The 12,503-nt window shown below is 37.4% G+C and overlaps 1 protein-coding gene across 1 annotated transcript in view; it reads left to right on the forward strand.

Annotated features, from left to right (window-relative positions):
* Nucleotides 1-12,503, forward strand: part of LOC112464739 (leishmanolysin-like peptidase) — a 259,428-nt gene that overhangs the window by 189,512 nt on the left and 57,413 nt on the right. The window contains exon 3 of the mRNA XM_025031897.1: nt 10,228-10,258. Coding sequence (XP_024887665.1) covers nt 10,228-10,258 — 31 coding nt within the window. The remainder of the gene's footprint in view (nt 1-10,227; nt 10,259-12,503) is intronic.

Genomic DNA, 12,503 nt, shown 5'->3' on the forward strand with positions numbered 1-12,503 from the left:
TCTCTCTCTCTCTCTCTCTCTCTCTCTCTCTCTCTCTCTCTCTCTCTTTCTCTTTCTTTCTTTCTTTCTCTTTCTGTAATCGTGGTAATACGGCTATCTTATAACAATATGATATTTGCTCGCGGCTTAGAGCTCGCAGGTGCGTGAGCGAGACACTTCTTTACATCAGCAGTTCTCAAACCGCACCGTGGTTTAAAGCTAAAAAGATATCCGGAACTGAAAAAGCTTTGATAACCGTTGATTTTACTTTCTTTCACACGCGTCGTGCGATAAGCTTTAATCGGCCTCGGAAGGCATTTGCGATCGAATGGGTGTCTCGAGACTGCGACAAAATACATTTCTACAAGTGGAATACGATCTATGAATAAATAAAATTGAATGTTGTGATATCGCTGGGTACGCGAAACTTTTGTTTTACAACTATTCTTTTATAATCGTATTATCTGAGAAAATTATATATGCTTAAAATTTCGCACCCGTATATTAAGCGTACTTTCTCGATTTTACGTTCTCGTGTTTATTATGCGTATGACTCAACTTTTCTACTTCTCTTTCCTTTTTTCTTTTTTTTTTTAGCGCAGCGAATTTACATTTCCTGGCGCTTTTGTACAGGAGCTCACTGCAATAGTCATATAAGCTGAATTAAATGCTCCGTAATAATACTAAACAAACGCATCGTGTAATGAAATATGACATAGCTAGAAAAAAACAATAAAGTCGTCAAAATGTTATGGGATTGTCAGAATCTGTAGGAAAATAATTGGAGATTCAAGCATAAGTGCATTTATGTTAGCTGCGTTAAATGCACATTTAAGTTACTTGCGCTTTTCACGCAATCTTCACATTCGGGATAGTTGCGGATTTTTGCGGACGTAAAATAATAATTCGCGTTGAACGTAGAGTTGGTGGTATAAGTTTTGCCTTGTATCTGTTGAACAGCAATATCTTCTAACTCGTCTAGCGAACGTAATGAAGGAACACAGTGGCTCTAATGCACCGTCAAATGAAGTTCGTGATTTCGCTGAGTCGATTCGCTACGGACGAAAATAACACAGCTGCGCAATAAAAGAAACTTTGAAGAAACGCCGCCATTATGATGGCCGCCGCCGCGAAAGAAATACTTTAACAGAGCAAGCGATCGATCGAAGTTATCGCACTTCTACGGCCGGTCCGCACTAACGACATGGTCGTTATCTCAGAAAGTTCTTTTTTTTTTTAATTGAAAAAGAGCAACCCCTTTAGCAGAGAGTACACAGAGGGGGCTGAGCGATGCAGCTTAAGCGATCTCGGTAATGGATGGTGGAAAATAGTCTTCGTTATCGTTGCCATGACGGATGGTCTCCGTATCGGGTAAACGATGTTTCGCCTGTATAACCCGCCCCGGCCATTGCCGATTCCTTAAGCTGTCCTCGGAAAACGCCGTCATATCGCAACGCTAAATCTCCGTCGCCGAGGGTAAAGCGTAGCGGCATTAGCGCGACCCGACGCGACGGCGAGAGCTTTCTCCGTGGAAAATGTAAGGGTGGAAGATCAAGGGCCGGCCTCGCGATGAAGGAAGTAAATTACTAGCGCTCATGAATTTTTTATAGGCTGTCGCGAGTCCCGTCATCGTCGTCGACAAATTCTCAAGCGGCCCGGTTTAATGAGGCCGATTAAAAGTCTGATATCAAACGCGCGCTCGATCGTCAAACGAATGCATAATGCAAAATCGCTGCACTAATGAAATACCAATTCTGCGAGCATAGCCGACGTTGAAATACTTGTCCCCCTCCCCCCCCTCCCATCGTCGGCGAAATGAAAATCTCATTTAACTGGCTATCTCGCGACGGTGAAGTGTTGCCGAAGTGATTATGGATAGCGCCCGTAACGCAGCCGGCGAAATGACTTTTTCTTCACGATGTGTCACGTTTCCGCGGCATAAAAAGTGAGACGACGCGTCCACGTGCTTCCACGTGGAACAAGATGGTAATAACGCGGTAAAGCGTTTAGCACACACATGGCGGGACTCCTTGGACTTCTTACGCGCGTTTACGGTGTGCAGTCAGTAGAACGAGCGAGAGGCGATCTCGTGCGTCAGACTTCCGTGGCATTAAGTCCCGCTCGTGATCTTTATTCACGGCGAACTGTCGTCTTAAATATGGAACGGTCGCGAGCGCGGCGGTCGCGAGTCGACATCGCGCGACGCAGTCCATTACGACCGCATAAAACGAAGAAAGATTACGACGAGCAGGAATGATTCCGGAGAGCCATCGTTGCGAACCAGGTTCACGCACGAGTGGCAAAGGCGCACATTTCCCCGCATATTATGGACCAAACTGAGGTTCAATTTTAGAAAAGTTATGAAAAGTGTCTCTGATTGACTTCCATTTCATTTCAAATTTACATTCTAGAAAACTATTATAATTTCGAGACAAGGTTAACGGCCAATGACGAGCAGCAAGGATGTTGAAAATTAAAATTATGTATTATTAACAATATTAAAATGGGGACTCAACATCCTTGCTGCTCGTCATTGGCCGTTAACCTTGTCTCTTTATTATATATACACAAGCCTGTTTCTTTATTTATTATTATAATTTCATTATTTTTCGGTATGAGATATAGCTCAAGTCAAGTATCCATGATGGGTCATTTGGATCAGTCACTTTAATATTAAGACTTTCTAATAGCAAGACTAATAATATAGCAAGACTGTTTAATAGCAAGACTAATAATAGCAAGATTATCTCGATAGTGAGATATGCAACTGTCTGTAAATAATGTATTTGTGCACTGTCTCATGCAATATTCATATAGATCAGATTCCCAAATATATAGGTATGTACGATTAGTGTCTAGAATAACAGAATAGTCCAATGTCCAATATTATATCGCGTATTTTGATACAACAAAGATTGTTAATCGCGTTATCGCATTAATAATTTGAGAATATTACGTTATTAAGAAAACAAAGTTCTCTCCCGCGCTTCGCGCTTGCATATTACATGCAGACCGCATAAGTCGATAATCTTAGTAACGAAAATTTCGCATTTATATGAGCGCTTCTACGTCGTATGATAACATGCAATTCGAGTTCAAGTTAATTCGAATAAAGGCTGAATGGGGTACTCTTGAATTTAATAGTCACTTGCGAACAATAGAATCTCCGACTCGCGTTGCGAATCGTCGCTCGACGTAGACTAATCTTGGAAGCTAATAGTCATTGTGCTTGCATTTCATAACGAATTATGCACTTACATAAATGCAAATTGTGCGCGCGCATACGTCGCCGAGTATGTAAATTCTTGCCCACGGATGTTCTGGTTTGTGGTCTAGTGACAACCGCGCTATGATGGTTGTGTGCTCGTACTTTGAATTTACAGGAAACGCATTTTGAAACGTTCTGTTTACACAGAGTATAAAGCAAATGTAGTATTTTTTTTATCAGATAAGTGAGATAAGCAAACAAATCACAAAATGTCTGTTCTTTTCGCCCCGAAATGATAATGGAACATTGATCGTATACCTACTGTTTGAAAGAAAAAGGTCTGATTAGCACAAGGATAATTTACATCTTTCTATTCCACTTTAATATATAATGAATATTATAATATATATTTTATTACCTATAAAATCAATACTGGCAGAATGCTAAACATCAACTTCATCATTCGCGGCTTTCGTGGCATGTAAGGTTTCCAAGCGATAATTAATTTCTCTCTAAGTTCTCCAGCATTTGTGATGTAGCTGTTTCTATCGCAATAACAATTCTGGTCTTTAGTTTATTGGTGGATTCGATCAGTATCTTCCTGCGAAGTACTTCCCACTCCTTTTTGATGCTGAACATTACCAGTCTCTTGAAGTTGCTTTAACCAACGTCGGATAGCATGATCTGAAGTAGATCTTTTCCATACTGACAATGAGTTATGTAACGATGTGCATTGTGATAACGGACGAACCAAAGTTTCGAAGAACTAAAGTACACACATTGCTTTCTCTTGAACAGTTACCATTTTGAAATATGATATCATATTATCAGACATTAATGCGGTGAGTATAGCGTTGTCAAATAAAACTTATGGAGTCACACTTTCATATTCTGTAAGTTTACTTGTTTCCGGTTTGAAAATACTACATAGGCCACGAAAACCCTGACAATAATTTAGAATTACATATACTGTATATGCATATATATGATAATTTATATTATATATGACGCAATTTATGTGTATATACATTTTTCGGGACAAGAAGAAAGAAATTGCTTGCTAATCTAATAACTGCAATAAAGGGCGTAGAAGTTTGTGAAAAATTTTGTGATAAATCTTATTTTTAGGCAAATGGTACAGATAGGTTTAGTCATCGCTTAATTTGAAAAAAAGTTACTTCTATTCTACTATTTTAGCATCGTTAGGAAAATGATGAATTTTGCATCACTCGCGTGAGACGGTTCAATATAAAATCTCATGAAATTTCCGCGCCCTATATGTTAACTGCTTGATCATTGTTTCTCGCATCGTAATCATTAAGGTAAACGTGTTTTTAAGTAAGTGTTTTAAGAACGTGGGAAATGTTTGCTACATTTTCACGTTCCTTATATCGCTATTTTGTCACGTGCTTTACTGGATATTTTATCTCGCGTAAAGGGCTCTTTTGCTACGTAAAGTTTCCTTTTTTTTCTTTACGCGACAATAGGCGGTCTTGAAAGCGGAGATACTGCGATGTAATGGCACGACAACGGTAACGGGATAGAGACAACACGTACGCTCATGGTGCCCTTGCTCGAAAAATCTTATCACTTGTACACGCTCTCAAAGACTTTGAAGAGACGAAGAAGCGTAACTGTCGTTTAGTCTCTCGTATTGTATGCCACGCACCTTCCTTGCATCCTAATGAGGACTTTAGACGCGACACTTGTATCTATCTATCTCTCTTTCTCTCCCTCTGTCTCTGTCTTGCTATCCCTCGACGCGTGAGGCCGTTGCGACCGACTGCTACTTTTATTGCAGCATAAAGCGTATGTTTCCTTGAGAAAATGAGAACGTTTAAAAGGATTTTATGCCGGGAATAACGACGTAAATTCAGCAGATGTGGATTTATGTGGATAGAGCGCGCGATTACGCTGGGAAATGTTCTTTTAGTGGCAACATGAATTTTTATTCCCTAAAAGTCGTTTTACCATCCTCACGCTGGCGAACATATAGACATAAGAAATTATAGATAGCGATTATATACGTACAATGTAATATCGTCTTTTTTCACGATATTAATAAAAAGCTAAAATATCAGATATGTGAGACGTAAAAATAAAGATAACCAATTGAGGGTTTTTTTTGCTGTTCCCGCAATGTGCGTTTTATCTAAAAACAGATTAACTTGGACAATTTATATCGTACACCTTCCAGCAACGCACTCGCCAATTGCCAGCAGTATTTCGCCTTGCATTCCTTGCAGTAAATAGCGAATGGGCGATATTTCGGATCGGCGGGCGCGTTAAGCTTGAAACAATCGCATAGCATTGCCATATTTATCCAAGGCAACGAATGACCGCGGCCCCATTTGCAGATCGTAAAGATAATAGAGACGCATAGTCGTAGCCATTCTCTGCATGCGTCATCAATAATCCAACACCGTAACGTGACCTGCAATTTGCAGGACATTAGCACCGCGGTCAGATTTCGGTGTTCTGTGCTACGAATGATGACTGATTTCGTTAATGTAGCGAGTACACGTGCATACCGCGCGGTTTCTGTGTCCTGTTACGAGGTAGCCGAAAGATAAGACCGCGAGTAATATGATTTCGCGACCTACGTGACTTCCAACCGCGACGAGTACGTGATAAAAGTTACACGGGTTTTTGCGCTGCAAACATTTTTGTTTTATTAGTCCAGAATTAGGGTAGAAAAATATCTCAATGGAAATCAAGAGATAGGAGTTGTTATCTCACAGCTTAGAAATTATCATAATTAACATATTTTTCGTATTTCAAATTATTATATTATTATTCTTATCGATTCTTTGACATAATTCTTTTGTAGTTCTTTTCAGCACAATTTTTTGAAACTGAAAAGGCTATTTTGCCTATATAAAACATAAAAATAGAAATAAAACTAAAAAATTTTGAAGGTATTATTTCACAAATTTAGTATTTATTGTAGCATAATTATTATTTTGTAATTAAATATGTTACGAATTTTCAACACAACAGTTTATAAATATGGTTAAAAAAATCTCATATATTCAATTATATATGTATTTTAAAACAGCATTTGCCAATTATTTGCCAATTAAATCGAAATAATTAGTTTTGATTCTGTATATGTTCGCAAGCCTATTAGGCGCATTACCTATTACATTTCCCAGACTCAGTAATTAGTCGTAAGAGCCTACTCAAAATTCTGCTACTGCGGAATATCACGGATGTTATAACCAGATTCACACTCAATTAACACGCTCGCGCTTACGTTGCGCGCGACTCCGCGGTGAGGCGACATTATGGATTTTATCGCGGCGGCCGCTAATTGCTACTGAAATTTATCTGGCGCCTCCATATTCTACGGGATATTACTACAGCGCTGCAGTAGTACTCGAGATCATAACTTACCGTCCTAAATCAACACGCTGTTCTCCGTGGCGCTAAAACGCGAGAGTGGTGTCTCGTTTGATTTTGCTGGGTAACTCGCTGAGTAACTCGCTAAATCAAGTACATTTGTTTAAACTTTTTGTCTCCTCTGTGCAAAGTTCTAGACTATCGCTGCCAAAAGATGCGATGAGATTGAATCGCGAGTAACAATGACATACTCAATAATAATCTTTCTTCTTTATTTAGATATACCGTAAACGACAAATTAAAAAAAAATTAATAGCTTTTATACAAGCGCAATACCACGATTTATATAAATACATATGTTTATATAATAAACTATTAATTGATTATTTTTGTCATTTGCTAGCTAATGCAAAATTATAACATAAAAGCTAATGCGATAGAGGATATGATAGAAGCTTTTTTGCAACTTCAATTTAGATAATGGAGATTGGAGCTAAAAGAGATGTAAAAGATATACGCTAGCGCGACATGTACAGGAAATTATATGTTGTATGTAAAATAAATAGTGCTATAAGACACGGGAGAGAAGAAGTGGCCGCGTGAAAGAAAGAGAATGAGAAAAGGAAAAAGGGGGTGGAAATACTAACGGAAGATAGAAGGCGATATGGTAAATGAGAAAGAAAAAAACCTAAAGAAAAAAAAGGGGAAACAAAGAAGCAGAGCGATACGAAGTGAATGGAGAAAATAAAAACTAGAAAGATTTTGGACCGAGACGGAAGACAATGAGGAAAGGGGCGAAGGGATAAGTTGAATTAGCTGAAACTATTCAGTATAAGAAAAGGCGAAGGACAGAGACTCGATGAAGGAGTAGGCCGCCGCCCATTCGCGCGCACAGATTAAGCATCTTAATCGCCTACGAGCACAACTGCAAATTGCGCACTCGGGTGAAATGAAAATGGCACCGAGTATACGTACGCTTGCTTGTAAGAGAGCTTGCACGACACGTTTAAAACAAAAAAGTTCAATGGGCTTGAAGCACAAGCGAGGAAAGGACATGGAGCTCGTGAACGCGGAAGCGAAGGGTGAATGGTCATAGAGAAAGGGTCGACTAAAAAGTCAAGACACAGGAGACATACCCGGTTGAATTGGAGACGCTTTGAGTGAGTGAAAATGGTGTGAGTTACAGGGCGCTTACCAAGAGTGCAGATAACTTTTTTTTTTTTAATCAGCGACGCTATTAAATTGCCGTTTTAATCTCGGTCCTGCAGTTTTACCAGCAGCATTCCCTATGATTAAAAACGAGCTTGTTTCGAAACTATGCGATTGCATTAACAATACAATTTTCCGCCGCGAGAACTTTGTTTCCTCCGTATACGCGAGCTTTTATTTTTGCGACCGCGTTTTACTATTGTAATTTAAAGTGGATATTTACCAAACTTGTAGGAATGTGTATTAAATGCTTATAATTAATAAAATATGAAAGATATAAATAATTTTACACAATTCCTTCTTCCTATTTTATTCTTCTTCTGGATTTATCTTCGAATACGCACTCCTATAAATTTGTACGTCAAAAAGGATAATATTAAGTAAAGTGGCGTGGCGCGGCGCGAATATATTTTGCTAACAACCAAGTTAATCTACTTTTATGCAGTAATTTTTGTACATACGTCGCCTTCATTAGAGCAGGTCGCAATCTCATCTTTTCTGGCATTTTGCTTAATAATGTACAACTTAGCGTGGGTGGTTATATTACCTCACCGATGAAAATTTATATTTACAGAGATCTCACTTCTCGTGAAAAACGTAATATTCGCTAGTGCGGAAAATTTATTTCCATCTCATTTTCGAAATGTTAAAATAGCGAGTTGTTCTAACGTTTATTCTCTCGAGATATATTAAAAATAAACAGTTAAAACAGAGTTTTGCATAAAACAATGCGAGTTATCACAATGCCTTGCGTTTTAACATAAAATAGATTTAATATTAAAATATTGTCATATAATAATAATATCAATAAAGTTTTGATAATTAAGAATACACTAGGAAAACCATGAAATGATGATCTGCAACAATTAAACAGACAATACTGATATTTTATTATTCATCGAGAATTAAAATCAGCATAATTTCAATGAATACAGATTTTGATGTGGGCAGACGAAAACAGATTCCTCTAAAATTATTCTTGAAAATTTACATAAATGCGCGACTAATGCGAAAAAAAATTTTTTTTCGTATCTGCATAAGTGTATGCGTTTCACATATAATTTTGTATTTCTGTATTTAATACGTCAAAAATTAAACTAAAATAGAAGTTAATTTCAATCTCTATTTTTAACAAAGCCTTGTTTTATTATGATCCCGACGTTTCTTTTTTGCTGCGCAGAAAGTGAATTAGCGCTAAATAACGCTGAGTAAGGAAGAGGTTTACAACGTTTCTAATCGCCGAAGCTCCTAAACTCACCGGTCGCGAAACGCGTGACGTAGAAAACGGCAGCTCGTCAACTTCTGACATTCCACACAAAGCGCCGTCTCGCGAGAGTACTCACTGTGAAATCGCGTATCGTCGTACGTACATACCGCGCACCTTTTTGCCCCTCACTGAGATTAAAGTCCTTTGCGCTTTGTCCACAAGAGTGTCTGACATCCTCCGTCCTCCACCTCGTTTCGCGCAACGTTTCTCCGCGGGCGGAAGATAGACGCCGACGAATAATTTTCTTCAACGCATATCAGGCCGAGCAAAATTAGTCTTGAGGATGAAATGTGGAGGGATAAGAGCAGTGGAGCGGGTGGGACTTGCGCCACTCTAACGAGACTCTAATCTTCTTCCCTCGTTGAAGCTTAGGGCAGCTCGCTCAAACTTTCGTCTCGTACATCGGGTAATTAAAATGTTAATCGAGGAATTAGCCAGTTAAGGAGAAGGTTCGCCCCGGCGTATACTTTGGTTTTGCCCGCACGTCGTCTGTCTTGGTTAACGGAACTCGGGAGTCGAACTTTGATCGAATTTAATGTGAACAGAGCGACACCCAGAGGAGATAGTGACAATTTTGTCTCATGAGAAGTAGATATCGATGTACCTCAAAAATTTAATAATGATTTCTAAAGTTATATTTTAAAATATGTATAAACGAGATATGTATGTAATATAACTATAATAGATTGGACTTTAGATATAGCTTTATCGAAATTGGTATTATATGTTTATTTTCCAAGTAGTTGCAATTCATGAGAATTATGTTAATTATTTCCTATAGTTTGTATTACAGTTCAATTGGAAATTTAAAGTTTATGGATTTATAATTATATTATAAGAAGTGTCAGAGAAATAATATGCGTAGGAATTGAATAAAATGCCGATTCTGTCTATATATACTTCTACGCGTCATGTGCTACGAACGTAATCTCTCGGTCATCTACTAGAGCGGTTTGGGATTCCTATTTTGGAAATTAGTTGGAAAATTAGTTTTGGCCACCAGTTTACTATGAACTTTTGAAATTGGTAGGTTGGAGGACTGGCATGACCGGGGAACATAGTTTTATGTCGTCAACGAGTCACCCCGTACATTGTCAAGTTCTAATGTTATTACAGTTCATTTCGCGCGGCATTTCAACGCGCGCGGTCAGCAATGAAATGTCGACAGAAAATTGTTAGCTTCCGTTACATCTAAAAGACCATCTTTCACTTTTTGTTGCAGGTTGGACGACGAGAAGTTGGATCTCATTAACGTAAGTAATTCCAATAAGATGAAGCATTACCTTTTACAACTTTAATTAAACGTCTCGCTCGTGGAACAATGTAGAGCAGAAATTATATTTATCTAGAATCTGAGACTGAAAATCAAGTCTTCTATGAAATATAATATGCAATTGCAGAAAATGCCATATTAAAATAATTATACAAAAATGAAAATAAGAGCGATATTAATAATAATTTAATTCTCCAATTTAGTCTCTAATAAAAGAATATTTTTAGATAAAACAGTAATAATAATTTCAAAGAAATAATGTAAGAAAAATGTTAAATAGTAGATGTGATTTATTATTAATACGTTAATTTAATCGCTTTAATTTCAAGAAAATATATAAATCAATTAAAATCATCCGCGCGGATTTGAAATTATCATTTTGCAGCTTAGTCCTCTTTGCACTGGATCGATTAAAAGCCCCGCGATATTAGCTCTCTGTAATCGCGTAAGCCTCCGTACGATTTCGTCGACGTTGATCGACGTCAATATACGGGACGCAGCGGATGGAAATGGACCATGGTAGAACTACGCATTCCACGCCATATCAAACGTTGCCGGCGTCATGGCGGCCTAATGCACCGCGTCGCAAGCATAACTGTATGTGCCAAATAACCGGAAATTACCGGGCGCATTTCAATCAGAACCGCCCGGCAATGTCCGTCGCATGGACCATCGTTTGTTCCGCATAAATAGACGCCTAGCTTGTATGATAATCTCTCAAATCGAGCCGGGAAATCTCGGGGAATTGCTGGCTTCTCTCTGGAGAACCGCTTTTCCGGTAAAGCTACAGCGAATGATCTCTATATTCAACGGAAAGGATCGCTCGTTTATCATTCATATCACGATTATTATTCATATAGTTGTTTATCGTTGCTAATATATCGGTAAAATGTGGAAATTAGAAATATATTTTAATTTCTTTAATAATTTCTTTTTCATATGTTTGGCACCAATTATCTGACACAAATTTACAAAGGTTTAATTAAAATATTACTGGTATTAAATATTGACTAGTGAATGAATAAAATTGTACGGATTCGAAAGATAGAGTTTTATGAATATGAATAAATAATAATATTTTATATAGGTATTAGTTAGTTTTACTTTTCTATTTTACTTTTTGTATTTGAATAATTAAGCTAAAATTGAATTTCTAAAAGCGAGTAATGTAATCCCTCCAATTAAAATTTCGTTATAAAAAAATCAAACGCAGATCGTCGCGATGTTCCAATTTCTCAAAGAGCGCAATTCTGCCTAATCCTTACATTCTATTATACCTACTACGAATGCAATGTATTTAATATTCATGTTTGCATAATATGTACATTTGAGCGGCAAAATTATAAATACGACAAACGCGATAATAACGATATTTCGAAGTTCGTCTTTTTTCAACATATAAAATGGAGTGTAAATTGCAATGGAATAGAAACAGAAATTTGCAATCTGAACAGTACAGAGCGATATTGTATATTGTAGTCATCACTGAATATTGAAAATGATTTTCCTCCGTTTATCCTACATTATATTGCGTGCATCCGCTATGAAATTGCGCACTTAAGCAGGATAGAACGCAATATCGTGTAAACGCCCGCAGATTTATCTCGATCGTACATTGCTGTATTTACCAACGTGTTCCAATTGCATTAGTTACGATACTTCACGCGTAGTACAGCAAAACAATCGTCTTTGACTTGGATGAAGCCACGTACATTTAGCTTGTAAAGTGCAATTGCACTTCGCTAGCGATATAGGAGCGCAACTCATTAAATCTGCCCTGCGGTCGAATGTTTCAGCGAACCACGACACTCTAAATAGCCTTTTGATAAATATAAATTAAACGTAAATGGTGTTCCGTGTAGCATGCTTTAAATTAAATGTCTTGAATAAACATTATGTTGCAGTAGCATTTTTTTTATATTCTACTAAACATTTCTTGATACGTAAAGAATTTTCAAATATATGTATTTTTTCCGTATTTTATCTTTGTACAAGAAAACTAATAAAAATTAGTTTTACTATTTTTATGTAGTTATTGAAAAATAATAAAACTAACCTTTACATAGCTGTTATCTATATGAAAATTAATTTTATTATTTATACATATGTATATACAGATAATAATTTACACATTAATTGTACACACACATCAACTTTCAGCTGTTTCAAGAATTTCCAATTTTTCATCATGTTTTCTATGTTTTCTATCATCGCGTCTTAGTGAT

The sequence above is a fragment of the Temnothorax curvispinosus genome, unplaced genomic scaffold, assembly GCF_003070985.1.
Source record: "Temnothorax curvispinosus isolate PA1 unplaced genomic scaffold, ASM307098v1 QBEX01001498.1, whole genome shotgun sequence".
Lineage (NCBI taxonomy): Eukaryota > Metazoa > Arthropoda > Insecta > Hymenoptera > Formicidae > Temnothorax > Temnothorax curvispinosus.